We start from the raw sequence: 15,445 nt of genomic DNA on the forward strand, positions 1-15,445 counted from the left end.
ACGCCGAGAGGGACCGGACGACATCGCCCGCCAAGCTGAGGACGTCATCCAGGGCATAGAGGGACATCCCGTACCACCGCGCGCCGGACACCAGGAATCCAAGGACGTTGCCCGCCGAGTGGAAGAGCAGCCCGGACCGCCGACCGCACGTATCTCCCATCCACCAAGGACAGCACCTGCAACACATCAAATCAGTATCCATCAAAAACAATCAGAAAACAACATTAGAACAATTAAAATCCGCATAAAGTCAAGACCACACACAAGCAGCAAAACAATTCAAGAAAGAAGAAGAATATCCAGAAGGACCTACAATCACCGCAGTCATGTCCGGTTGAAATCAAACAGACTGTACACCGGCATGCAACAAAGGAAAGGATTATTTGAAAAAACCCACAGACACCACCGGCATGTCAGGTTTAAAAAGATCAAACTGCATGTTACCGGCAGACCAAGAGGAAATGAGTTTGTAGGAAATGATCTACACCACCGGCACATTCGTTTTAAGCCAAGTTATAATAAAACGGACAGTCACAAATTGGAATTGGACCTTGAATGACACCGAATCAAATTTAGATGGGGGCTTAAGAAAGAAATAATGTTTTAATCAACTAGAAACTACATTTGTGGAATACACCAGTTATCAAACACTTCATGGTCACAGCCTACCTACCGAATCATTACTTTGCAGACTAGCATCTTTCTACTGCAGCCTAATCAACATAGCCTAAACTTCGCCGCATCTCAGCCAATAAGGAAATATTATTAATTCACTTCAAATGAAGAAACCGAAATCAACTTTAATAACAGAAGAAAATAAAACTACAAAACAACTCTAAAAATTTACCAACCTGATCAAGCCATCCACCTCGTGTCAGAGTCATCATCGAAACAATCGCCTGGTATCGTCTGCACAACTGAAAAACAGAAACAAAAATTATATTATCCACGGAAAATAATTATAAATTAGAAATAACATGAAATTAGTAGTGAATAGGAGGAAAGAAAATAAACAAAGTTTATTTGAAAAAATGTGTAAATCTAACCTTGAAATACAGAATCGATAGAAAAAATCTATTCAGAACCAAAGCCTGTTCGATAATTTTCTTCGTCCCACCAACCAATGTGTACGAAATCCTAGAGTCAATATTAATAGAATCCAAGCAATATCGTTATTCAATTATTAATGTAACATATTATTCAATGTGAAATTATAAGCAAAAACGCAACCAAAAATATATATTTATGTTAATTTGCACGAAATGCGCATGTTCTATGTTATATGAATGTATCTCTAAAAAACTCCAAAGAAAATGAAATTCTTACCTTCAAATGTGAAATTTATTACTGTTGCATCAAAAGATCATGAATGAAATTCAAATTGATAAATATAATCTTAAGGACTTAATATTTGTAACCAACATTGATAAAAATCAAGAAAGCCATTTCAAGTGTAATCCTGTTTGTACGCAACGTACTAAGCGCAAATAAGGAATTGCTCGAGTCAAACGGTAGACGATTGTCAAGTCACCGAAGTAAAATCACACTCTCACCCAATTTATGTAAAAGCCAAACCAAAGAGTCGAAACTTGTAATAACCATGAAAAAATGATGAAAGTCTATATTTGTTGCAAATACTATTCAAATCTTAAGAAGTAATATGTGAAATCTTGTATAGTTGTTATAGTTATGGGTCTGCTCATAAGCCACCCGTGAATGGAAGTTGTGGAGTTGTTTTAATGAAGGATCCAAAGAGACCTCATTAATTATTGTATTTCGATTGTATCCAATGAAGGAACAATCAATTATTTATTTTTCGTAGCCAAAAGTGCACGATATATTGTTTTTAGTGTTAAGTGTTGAGTTTTCGTAGAAGTAAGGAGATGAAATAGTGTATTCATCACAATATCGGATTTTTCAAATAGTCATTGTTTCGACTCGTCTCCCAATTACCTATTTAAAATATCCTGGGGGCTTTTGTGTGATGAATTTTTCAAATAGATCTCATGAAAAGAGAGAAAAATTGTGATTACCTTTTAAAATGAAAGAATTTGCTAAAGGAATAGTTAGCGACCGAGCGATAAAGCTTACTTATCAATAACTGTATATTAGATAAGAGTACCGTTCTGTACTGAATATTTTTCTAGGAAAATTATTCAATAAAATTATAATTATTTTGCGAATAAAGCACAAATTATTTATGAATCGCTCACTGATTTTGAGGTTACACTTTGTTTACTATCGATCAGATGTTTTTAAAACAGTTCGAACGCAGCTGACTGATTCAAAGCATTGTCAAATATCATGCCGGTTTTCATGCAAGGTAAAATATCATCTCTAAAAATTATAAAACTATCAATAAAGGATCAAGAATTTCAAATAAAAAAATAAATGTATGTATTATTGTTGAAATTATTTATTATTTAAGAAATTGTATTATGCGTCAGGTCTTATTGTAACTAAATAGGTCATAGCATGAAATTCTATTATTGATAAAATGGCAGAAATTAATTATAATAATCTCAAACCTAATAAAAATTGCACAAGAATATTAATTATTAATAATTTAATTCAACTGAACCACATGGTAATTAAATCTCTTTGGTAGGTCTAAGCCAATCACAGTGCATAGAAATAGCACCAAGACGGTGATCGTTTGAAAGCAACACATGTTAATCTATTATCCGACACCAACCCTGCCTTATCAGTTACACTAGCACGTGTACATTGTATGAGAGGAACTATGTCTAGAAGATTAAGCAGTTTTAAGAATTACATAAATTAAATTATTATTGTAATTAAAGGAATTGTACTCTACTGCTTGCCACTGACGTCATGTTTACGTCACAAGCGTTCCACCAATGGCAAATTTTTATGCAAATTATTACATTGAGATTCCGAGAAGCAAGGTCTAGCCTAAAAAGCTTAGAGAAAACAGCAGCACTTCCCTTTTGAAATCCTTACCATGTAGATCTCTTTTTATAGTTACCAAAGACCTATTTGTGAAAATTTCTTGTTCGATTTTTAAATGTTCTATTTGTGAGCCGATATTTTAGGCCAATTATTTGTTATTCGTAAATTTCTGTTCTCATCAATCGATAAATTTAAAAGCTTAAAGTAAATTATCCCTTAATTAATTCGGTGAAGGAGATATTTAAATTAAAATTCCCCACGTGCTGAAACCGAAGCCTGGATTGCCGCCGATCAAACGATTTTTGATCTAAAGAAGAAAACCACGACTACCAAGGAATTTCACGTGAGTTATAAGTCATAAGGGGCCCCAATCTACGCTTCGAAAAATATTTCAGTGCAGAAACATAAATTTTTTCTTCGTTAAATTATTGGCCACGCCGACAAGCGCTTTAGCATTTAAGAGTCTAGAATTTATTCATATTGAATTTATAAGAATTTGTAGTTGATTAACTATCCTCCGCTGCCTGAACCACGACCCCGAGCAATTTTAAAATATTTTATAATTCAGTTTTTCACTATTTTTTCAAAATTGTTCAATTTTATCAATTGTAAAATTCTGTTGAATCACGCATGGTATCATGCAGGCACAAGAAAATTTTTAACTATTCTATTAATGCTGAATTATTATCAACCTGTAAATCAAATTCTGAATCTGCACTGTATGATTGCATATTTTATTGTAATATATTTCAGTTTTGTTAATTCGCTTTCTGAGTTCGATTATTTCTTAAGCCTGTCAATTATTGTGTCTGATACGCTCTATATCATCAAGAACCAATCGAATACGATCATTAGAATAATTGAATTAAGCTGGATATTGGAACAGGTCTAAGTGGATGTAGCGAGTGGGGTCAGATCAAGATATTTATTCTTTGTCCTTACCTGCTCATATATCAGCTTTTATCTGTTACCTACCTCGACTTAGGAGCGAACTCATCAATTGTACAGCAGAGGCAGCCATAGATCATATAAATTCCTACAATAGAGCTTAAAACCCGACAAGACTCTGTTCTCGAAGTATATTCTGAACGATATTGGGTTCAAATACCGTATTTTTAATCCTTCAGAACTTATTAGAGACGCAGTCCCGTAAATTATCTACATCGGGATTTTTGCTCGACCTGTATGATTTTGTATGCTCATTCTTCACAGGTAATAATTTTAAGGTATCCGTATTCAGTGTTAGCGTCCGCTACACTACTTATAAAAATTTCATCATTATACAATCTGTCATTAGAAGAATCAAGGGTGAGCGAGCGTTTAGGCCTCCCACGATTCCGACAATTGTATTGAGTCTTGTAGTGAGTCAATCAGTCTGGTGTTCACTCAGCGTCCTCATACGCCATTGCAAAATTTATAGCCACTACACCACTGACTCAGTGCAAGATTCACCCTACATGTGTGAAGCCGTTAAAAAACGCACCACATGATTTGCCGGCCCATCGTGAGGCATTTAGATTCAGCACTACATGATTTAGCAAATCTTTCTACATATGTGAGGCGAGTAGAATACCGCACCACAATATTTATAGGATAAGAGTACTATAGAATAGACTTCTGTTAGAATAGAACGACAGTTTTCAGAAGAACGTGGTCAAGCAACGGTTCTCAACATGCAAAATCCACTCTATAAAACTTGAGCTAATAGATACGAAATAAATTTTGGCTGGATTAATTTTCAAAGGATTTGTGTTGCTTCCAGCAACAAAGTTGTTTGTGTTGAACCCAACATCAAATGAGGTTGTTTGTGTTGTCCGCATGTTGAACTAGATTACGAGGGTGATTCACTCGTAAAACAGCCCGTAAAACAAGGATTGCTACCACTATTCAGATGGCAGTGAATTGGAGAGGCTGAACACAACGCTTCATATCAACCGACCTCTGGTATTCACAAGACAACCACCAGTTATTGATCTCATAACTTCCTCAATAAAAATCAATACAGCTTGTTCATATAAAAGATATATTAAGTTGATAATTCACTCACAAATCACAATTGTTTAAGTCAAAAACCGAGATTGTTCATAACAGTGAACCATGGAGGTTTGTCTGTTGTCAAATACAAATGGAAGATTTATTACTATTTTATTGTAGTTTTGCACTTTACTTATGATACATATTTTGAGGAGACAGGGTCTTCTAAGGTTCAACTCGAAACCTCCTACACAGAAAAATTGTGTTGCGTCATCCAGAGAACTTTGAATTTTCACTAATAGTTTAGTGGTTCCAAATCAGATTTGTTGGTTATCTTTAGCAACCCATATTTTCCCCAACATCAACTAATTCATGAATAATATCGTGCTTCATGTTCTCATGAACATTATCAAGATGATTTTCATCTATCATGGAATAATATTCTCTCCATATTCTCATATTTCCATACTCATCAGTTTGATTGTCTCTTTTCTGTGTAGGGCTACTTGATTATGAAGTGGAAGATGAGAATTTAGCCTTAATCTTTGGATGTGTGGAAAATTTTGATGGAAGCTCTAGCTGACCTCCACCCCCCCTTTTTTATTAATGCTTTCTCAGATACATTGATATTAATATAGCACAATTAGAAAAAGCTCAAATATATTCATCTCAACTTGAGACAGACTAAATTCTAGCTCATTATAAATCTAACCATTCGAATAATATTGCTCATTGTTCAATTATTGTTGATAGAATGAATTTGATGCAGCAGATACTGATTGAATACTGTTAAATTTGAGAATGAATGAGATACAACAACCAAGCTTCTATAAGATTGATTTGTCCAAAATTGAAATTCAAAGTTATATTTTCATCTTGTATAAATATTTATTCAGAGGCTGTTGATTATGTTGAATTATAATGAAAAATTGAACGTATGGGTGTTTCAATTGAATATAAATTTTAATTGGTGATTTAATCCAACAAAACAAACGCTTTGTTTAGAGGGAAACTTGGAGGATACATTACTCCACAAGATCTCCCCATTTTGGCTCTTTCAACTATATTATTTCACCAAAAAATGAGAATGATTTTAATGTATCTTCGAATATAATCGAAAATTTTCCAATATGTGAATCTTTGCTACGTAGGCCTAATCAAAATGGAATAGTCATCCTATTCTAATTCTTTCACTTATTGAAAAGAACGTTTTGAAAGCACACAGATTACTTCAACACGAGAGAGAAAAACAACTCAAGAAAAACTTCTAACTCCAAAGAGCTAGAACACTCAGAGACAAAGAATAAATTCCTTTTCATGGAGAGTCTCAGAGATAAAAAGTACAGTGTATATTGAAGACAGAAATAAGACATCTTATTGGTTGAAAGGAAAGGAAAGGTTGAGTAACCCTGGAAAATTTCGCCATATATTGTTGGGCCTTGAAAAGCTTAGAAGAATGAGCTGTAGTGTAAGATGTATTCATGAAAACTGATGATCGTCCTCATTTTTGATGTCGCTTCAATGGATAAATTATAATGCTCATCGGAAAAGACAAAATTAAGTGCAGAAATTAATTTTCGTGTAACATGATATCGAGAACCTATAAGTGAGATTCTGAGATATTCCAAAATAGGTACCGGAAAATTAGAGGTAGAGTTGAATGCTGAAATATATATGTTGTATTATTTTATATTTTTTTCAATTCAAAGCCTAGTAGAAGCAGTCTAGAGACAGCGATACAATGTATCAAATGTCTAGCGTCCACACAAATTTGGAGGAGGCAAAGAATTTTCTACAAGAATTTCTTACATTGAAGTTTTCCATTTTTGCTAGGGGACCTTAGACCTGCAATTTTTGGTCTCGCAACCGGCCTATAGACGAGGATTGATCTATAGACATGTCTCGTAAATAGCCTGAGACATGTTTGTAAGACCAGAATAGCACAACAAGTACCCTAGTCGGCAGTCTCAACTGGGCTTGAAGAAAGTCTTTCACAATAATAGCTGAAAACTTTTAGAGAAAGTGGAAAAAACTAAACTTTTAGACCTCAAGGGAAAAACCTTAAACTTCAAGAGAAATTTCCCAAGAGAAGAATGCAAATGCTTTTGGAGGTTTTTCTTGGATTGCTGGTAACAATCAGAAGGTATAACTGGATAGCTTACCATCTTAAACTTCAGAGTTTTCGAAATTTCAAATTTCAAACTTTTTTTTAAAATTATAACTTATTATTACTCAAAAAAATTGAAATTTATGGAGAGATTATTCATATTTCTTCCTCTCTCCAAAGTATAATGCCTGGGCCGGGAATAATTGTATCCATCCATCGGAATTAAATTGGACTGAAATTGCAGTAAACTAAAAAAATTGGCTAAACAAAAACTTGAGATTTCTTAATCGTCCTCAATTAAATCACAAATCACAAGGTGAAACACTAAACAAATGAATGTAACCAATTATTGGTATGGAGAAACAATTTTTTGTTATCTGGAAATATTTTATATAATGTTCTGAATTAAGTAAATTGATTAATTGAAAAAAATCTCAAATGTGATTTTCTGTTATTTCATCATTGATTGAATTATTGTTTCAAATACTTGAGAAGACTACAAAGGATAGTATCCGGTATTGGAATTGAGAAAACAAATCTGTGAGGGAGGGGGCCATGTCCCTCATGTTTCCGAATAAAATATCTCTCATGAAGATCTATAAACTTTTGCATGCGTTTGAACCAATTTACTAAGCACTTTTGCCACTCTGATTGAGATATTTCCAAAACATGCATTCTGAAAGCAGCAACCGCTTCTTCAGGTTTTGAAAAACGTTGACATATCAGTATTTTCCTACTTGCGGGCATAGAAATAAGTCATTCGGTGCTGTCAGGGCTATACGGCTATCTCGTCACAATGTCATAGACGTGTTTAGAAGCACTGCGATCATATTTTTTGGGAATTTGTTTTTACCAATCGATACTAGCCTGCTTTTGAGCGATAGAAAAATTGAGTGGAATCCAACGCGAACAAATTTTTTACAGCCAAATTTTCATATAGGCCTAATATTGAATGTAGGCCTACGTGCTGTATATGCTGGTCCCACTAATGCTCAAGGTTGTCTGAATCACACGATAGATCACATGACGATGTTGCAAAATCAGTTGGCGCACAACAATGGTTTTCGGAAAAATAACTGATTTTGGACGACCGTCACGAAATTTATCTTGGAGTGAACTATGAATGGAATTCACCGTACAATTAGATAACACAAGTCCTTGATAGAGCTTCATCGCCAGAAGTTGAATTGAGATCATCCATGCACTGTTGCTGAGTTAATCCTCGTCGAAAGTTGTAAAAAATAATGGCACGGAAATGTTCTCGATCTAATTTCATTTTTGGGCCGAGTTGAATGTTCCAATTTACTGTAAACAACACAGATAGCTGAATGTCAAAACGTTCTTATTGCATAAAGCTTGAAAAATGTCCAACTTTAAGATACAGATGTCACTTGAAAGATTGCAACACCAGTGCTGCCAAATAAAAGAAGAGAACGCTACCTAATATCATCCAACAACCTTCATCTCTATTTGCTACACTTTTTCCACACTCTAAACTCCAACATTCGTGCTCCAATTCTAAGCAGAACTTGATTATCTCATTGGCTACTGAGTGCAAAATAATCAAGTCCGTACAAATTTGTTTGTTGATGCAATTTGAGCACATTGATGCTCTGCAGCCAACACTGTTCCGGCTTCCCTGGTTTAATTAAGACCTTGAGTAGAATCTAGAAACCCGTTGCTTTCTGCATGTGCGTTGTTTCCAGAATCGATTGATGATGATGATGTTGATGATGACAATGAGCCGAGTTTATTAGTACAGAAGATTAGTAGAGGCGCCTGACCGTCCACAGCAGCCTCCTATCACACCTGAAGGCTCAAATAACTTCCCATTTCCAATTTCCTTCAACATCTAAATTGATTATTCGCTTAATATGGGATCTTGTCACCTTCCCACGCATTTATAGAATAGTGTTTTGTGCCGGTGAATAATTGATAGTGAAGTAGAATGGATTTAAATGTGGTGGAATTAAAGGATTGATGCTCAAGGTGTCAGTGAATGGTACCATCGAAAAATTGAATTCTACAACATTGTATTCTCTTAAATTATTATACACTGATGAGTTATTTCTGAAAAATTTACTATTTGAAATGTCGAAACTGAAGGATTGTTGTACAGTAGCCTATATTTAATTCTAGGTGAATTGATACTGGTAGCTAATTGAATTGAAGGATTCATACATTAACACAGAATATCGGTAATCTGATACTTGAAAATAATGGAAATGAAGTTGATAAAATTGAAGGATTGATAGAATAGATGTCAGTAGATTATATTTGAACATGATTGAATTGAACTGAATTAACGGATTTCTATGAAAAGGGTGTCGTTGAATTGTTGTTGTGATATGCTGAACTTGGAGACGATGATATGAAGAAATTGATCAGTTACCCATCGCTAAAACGATTCTGAAATATTATGCTGAAATTAGAGGACTGATACACCGGTACGACTAGAATGAAAACTTGTGATTGACGTAGGTCAAAAACTTCTATGTGTAACTATTATCATAGAGAAAAGTTAGACAGTAATATTATTGGCTTCAGTTAACAATCAGCTTGCAATTTGGGACATGAACAGCTGGCTATGATAGGCCTGGTTGAATTCAAAATTTAGTTCTTCTTCTCTAAGTACCGTCTCCATTTCGGCGGTTGGCAATCATCATGGCAATTTTTACCTTGTTCACAGCCGCTCTAAATAGGTCATTGGTTGTGCAATCGAACGCTTCCCTTAGGTTTCTCAACCAAGACATTCTTCTACGTCCCACCGAGCGCTTACCAACTATTTTACCTTGGATTATGAAGTGCAGAATCATGTACTTGGGTCCTCTCATAATGTGTCCAAGGTATGTCAACTTTCGTATTTTAATGTCACGCACAATATCTAGTTGCTTACCCATTCTTCTGAGAACTTTTACGTTCGTGACTCTATCTGTCCACGATATACGGAGTATCCGCCGGTAGCTCCACAGTTCAAATGCTTGAAGTCTGGTCTCACATTCCCTATTTAGTGTCCATGCTTCCAACCCATACAAGAGAACAGGGAACACATAGCACCTCAAGAGACGGGTCCTAACCTCAATAGACAAGTCACGAGCCGACAGTAGAGCTCTCATTTTTACAAAGGCAGCTCTGGCATTTCAATTCTCATTTTTATTTCTAGCATGTAACTTGCATTGCAGCTGACGCGGGTTCCCAGATACCTCTACCCGCTCTATCATATCCTGTCCAGCAAAAAGGTGCTGTTGTGGAATTTCTTGCTTTGTAATGACCATGTACTTTGTTTTTTTGGCATTTAATGTGAGCCCATATTCCTCACTTGTTCTTATCAAATTGCTCAGCATTCTTTGCAGGTCTTCTATGCTTTCAGCAAGGAGTACAGTGTCATCTGCATAGCAGATGTTGTTTATATGGGTACCATTGATGACAATTCCCGCTGCTTCTTCTTCAAGAGCTTTTGCTATGATATTTTCCGAGTATAAATTGAACAAGAGTGGGGAGAGTACACATCCTTGACGGACTCCACGCTTTATTGCAAGTTCTCGACTAGTTTTTGATTGGACTCGAACTTCTGCTGTTTGATGGAAGTATAAATTTTTGATTATCTGAATGTCCCTAGTATCAATGCATGCTTCTTCCAAAATTTCCATTAGTGGGTTGTGACGTACTTTGTCAAATGCTTTATTGTAATCAATGAAGCATGCATAGACATTCTTATTCACATACAGACTGAATCATCACATTATAAGCAAAGAGCGCCTCTCTAGTTCCAAATCCACTTCTGAATCCAAACTGTGTGTTTGATAGCTTCTCTTCCAGTTTAGTGTCAATTCTTTTATGAATTATTTTCAGAAATAATTTGAGAATGTGGCTCATAAGGTTGATTGTGCGGTGTTCTTCACATTTCTTTGCATTATGATTTTTGGGAAGTGTAAAATTTAGATGGAGCTTCATAATTATAACGTTAGAAGCTATTAGCGTGATTGATTTTCTGATCAAGATCGATTATAATAGGAATGAGAAGTCTACTCATGCATGAATATTAGAGTATAAGAGTATGAAAATATTGAGAGCTCATTAACTTACCTCCTCCTTCTCTCCCAAAGAATCACCGTTCTCAACTCGAAATCTTCTGCTGTGGACATCTTGACCATTGGCTTCTTTCTGAGGCAGCTGCAACCAACAAAATCACACTTCAATGCCTTAGAATAATCAATTTATTGCTTCGGGTACTGAAAGTCCAAGTTTATGGGGTAGAAAACTACAGCAGTGTTAACATACAACAACAAAAATTGTATAAGCAGCAAACTCAAATTGTTTATGAGGATCTCTTCTCACAGCAACTCTTATTGAATAGTCTCAACTTATTTGAGTTCAAAGGTGTATTAGAATATATATTTTATTTTATAAAGTTTATAGGAATTCTATTATATATATATATATATATATTTTAGCACACATTTTCTAATATATATTTTATAATTGTACATTGTAGTATAATTATCTTCTCAATTCTCTTTATTCATCCAACCAATACAATATTGATCATAGCAATGACAATTGAAGGGAAGGAGAATGTAGAGAAAAGATTGTTCGGGATTGGAAGCAACATATTTAACATTCAATCAATTCTAAAACAGTTTGAGAATAATTTAAAGCATCCAGCAACATACCAGAAAAATAATCATTCTGGAATAATCTCTTGCTGTATTTGCGGATGAGATACGATTCAAAGCGGTCCTACGATTTAAGTTTCAATTAGACTCAGAAGATCGGTTATTTTCTTTCAGAACAACTCCTGCTTTCCCCAAAAGTAAACTCTTCAACGTTCGTTCCTCTGTCATAATCATAGAAATTTTTCAACGAAAAATCAAACGTTCGTTATTCAAAAATCCTTGTCAGCTGGACGATAGAGCTCTTCTTATTTATTCTGCAAATACCCTTTAAAGGTACAGGCTTGATAGAAGCAGAATCGTAGCGCAGGAAAACGCCCTCATGCCGTAAGTTTATTCTACACTTCCCTTAACGGGACTCTAAACTGGCTACGACTGCAATGATGACTTTTCATTGTTTAAGTTACGTCTCTCTTCAACTATTCTATTGACGCAACTTTAATTATTCGTGAGTATAACTGAGCCGAGGGAAGCACAATAGCGATCTCATGGATCTGCAGCGCTGTGACAGAATATCTGTATCGGCGCTGAGATTTCCCGCAGGCTTGATCGCGTCTACTGTGTTCTATTCAATTAGTTCATTTCCATCTCGAGGCCTGCACTAAGCAGCCGGATATTTGAAAAGTTACGTCTCATCTCATTCAACTGAATAGAGCTTGATGAAACCCTGTTAATGCTATTCATTTCGTAACTGCTATGAAATTTATCAATTCACTATGTAATGTGTCCAGTCATGTCTAGCTGTTATTGAGTTTCTTAAAGACGTGACCACACATTATGGACTGATAGGGAAATTACCTGAGGAGGAAATGTTGAATGTTGATGCTCAATTTCAATATTGAAGGAGGTGAAGTTCGCCTTTCAATAATGAATATAACAAACAGCCATAGAAGTTCTTAATGTTGCCACACATTTGCTGGTCGGGAAAATACCTTAGTCAAATGAACTAATCTTAATATCTCATTCTAATACAAAAAAAGTAAAGTTTACCATTCATATGTTTTTTATTAATAAAATAGCATTATAGTACCCTCCTTTTGAAATATTAAATAAAATGATAGATTAAAAACACAAATTGAAACTACTAGTTTCAATGTTTCAAATAATCTTCAGGTTTTGAAAACCTGAAAAAGATCTGAAATATATTGAACAAATATGTGGAACATCGAAACTAGTAGTAGTTTTGAATTGTGTTTTTAATCCATTATTTCATATTATTAATTCTAAAAAATCTGGTGTCGCGCACTCACACAATTCTCCTTGCCGTTATGAAAATTGATCACCTGACGCTAGTGTTCACGCGCATCTCAAGTCTACTCTTATAAACAAAGATCTGAGCCAGCTGGTGACAGGACAATAACGCTGGAGTCATACGAGGTCTGCTTCATAGTGAATCATTTAATAGAATCAACAGTTGCCAACAGTTTGCAATCGGATAATCACATTTTCTCGAATTTCGAGCTTATTTTCAATTTTAGGTGAAAATGTTACTGGACATTAATTGTAGAGATTTGGATGCTCAATCTTTTCCACTTGAAATTTTCTGTTTAAATTGTATCTGAAGCCTGATGGGGCGGTGCTCCTGAAATTTTTACAGATATGGGACTTGTGGCGGTTGATAGATGTTAACAATAACTTTTCAAGGTATGGATTAGATCAAAATCGTTGGAGCCGTTTTCGAGAGAATCGCGAATAACCCTGTTTTTGACAACATTTTCGCCATTTTAGCCGCCATCTTGAATTGCATTTGATCGAAAATGTTCGTGTCAATGAACTTCATGTGATCCCAGAGATATTAAACCTCCCCAAATGAGCTTTATATGACCTTATATAATTTTCATGTTTCTAGTAGTGTTTCATGCAGGTTTTAGGATTTATAATAGTACTCATCATTATAATAAATTTCATAAGTTTTGCAAAAATTGTGCAACATGAACTTGAGGGTAGGGTGAAAACTACCCTAAGAGTGAACTATTACCTTCCAATTGTTTTCCTATCTTTCTAGTAGTGTTGTATGTAAAATCCATCATAGTATTCATCACTATAATAATTGTTTGTTCACTTTATACACAATAATAACCAAACGCTACTTTTCACTACTCTAAAAATGAAAGGTTTCATAATTCTATTAAAGATCAATATTTTCGCTTTGAAAATGTGCTCGTTGCGTTTATAAAAAACCCTTGGACATATTAGAATTATAGAAGAACATTATATCTTAAAATATATTGAAATATTCAATACGAAGAAGTGGGTCCCCGGGAACTAGGGTCCCGATTAACGTCAGAAAAAAATAAGGTTACGACTAGAAGGAATTCATCATCATAATAATTATGTGAAATTTGTTATAAAATATTGAGATGATTAGAATACTTTCCACTTTCCACTTTCTACTTTTTACCTTTAAAAGATTGTTAATCTAATGTTTTATAATATCATCCTTTATAATATTGCCTCATATACGAGAATCCAGCTCCTTTATTGGCCCGGTGATATGTTGGCTTCTATCCATTTATTATCTATCATCTTATAATATTTCTGCGTCACTTATCATCACAATTAATTGAACGAGCTGCGTTTACACTGTGTAACTTTGTTATAAAACGTTATGGTTATATAACAACTTTAACAAAAATGTTATGAATTCATTTAACTTGTTACATGTAACTTCGTGTTTTATAACAAATTTTTCCTTTCCCGCACGACGTCGGTAAAGATCAAAGAAAAAGTATAACATTTTTGTAACATGTTACATGTGTTATAAGAACGTTTTACTACTTATAACATGTTTCAAGTTATGGAATGGAGTTGAAATAGGTGGTGGGGGAAGTAGCTGAATCATCAGCTGCTTACAGGCGCGGGTCCAGGACCCTGACCTGTAGGAGGGGGGCGTCCAGGGGACCCCCCACCTGAAAATTGTTAAGGTTTTTAATCGAAAACAGCATTTGAAAACTTTATTTGTTGAAATTGATTAGATTTTTGAACTTGTTCATTTAAATGCTAAAGTCATGATATTTATTTCTGCAACTACAGTACTTTAAATATACATTCATTCTTTCATTTTATATTGTAGTTCTGATTTTCAATATATTGTTTGGGTACATAAATTTCCTTGTGCTAGATACAGAGTGGCCATAAAAACCTTGTATTTTTGGTTCATTTTCCAGTATTTTTTATGTTATTTCCGCCAAATCCTGTAATCGATCAGAAAAATTTGCTCCCGCCTTTTATTTAGATTATTGAATTACTAATAAAATGAGATAATTCGGAACTTTCTATCCTCAATGGGTATTGACTTACATTTTTTTTCAAAAATAAGTAAAATTAGAAAAAAATCATTTTGTTGAATTTTAGTTTTTGATCTACAATATCTTCCGATTGTCACCATTTAAATGTATAATTCAAGATTCCTCTGAGCGTAGTTTTGTGCTCTACAGGCTATATCTTATATATAGATTTCCAGGTAAACCTGACAACAATGATCCTTGTATTTTGGAAAACATCTGAGTTTTAGCTTCATTCATCATCAGCAACTCCATTGTCATCACATTCAGATTTCGCACCATGATATAAGTTCATTAGATCATGTTCTATGAGAATAACCCTTTATATGCTCTTAATTTAGTGGAGAGGCGCGTATAAGGACACCTCAAGAATCAAAATTTAAAACACTCATAAGTTTTGACTTTGACACAATGATCAGATCTCATTGTACCACAGCTCATTCTTCTCAGCATGTCAAGGCGGTTCCAAATCACGCATTATATGTGAAATTCGA

The 15,445-nt window shown here is 34.6% G+C and overlaps 1 protein-coding gene across 9 annotated transcripts in view; it reads right to left on the reverse strand.

The window, feature by feature from the left end:
- The window catches only part of LOC111058662 (GTPase-activating Rap/Ran-GAP domain-like protein 3), a 382,310-nt gene that overhangs the window by 60,585 nt on the left and 306,280 nt on the right, over positions 1–15,445 (reverse strand). For all 9 annotated transcript variants that reach the window (XM_039432400.1, XM_039432396.1, XM_039432394.1 and 6 more), the window contains one exon: positions 11,081–11,167. In XM_039432400.1, coding sequence (XP_039288334.1) covers positions 11,081–11,167 — 87 coding nt within the window. The remainder of the gene's footprint in view (positions 1–11,080; positions 11,168–15,445) is intronic.

Source organism: Nilaparvata lugens, chromosome 7 (assembly GCF_014356525.2).
Source record: "Nilaparvata lugens isolate BPH chromosome 7, ASM1435652v1, whole genome shotgun sequence".
NCBI classification, from domain to species: Eukaryota; Metazoa; Arthropoda; class Insecta; order Hemiptera; family Delphacidae; genus Nilaparvata; species Nilaparvata lugens.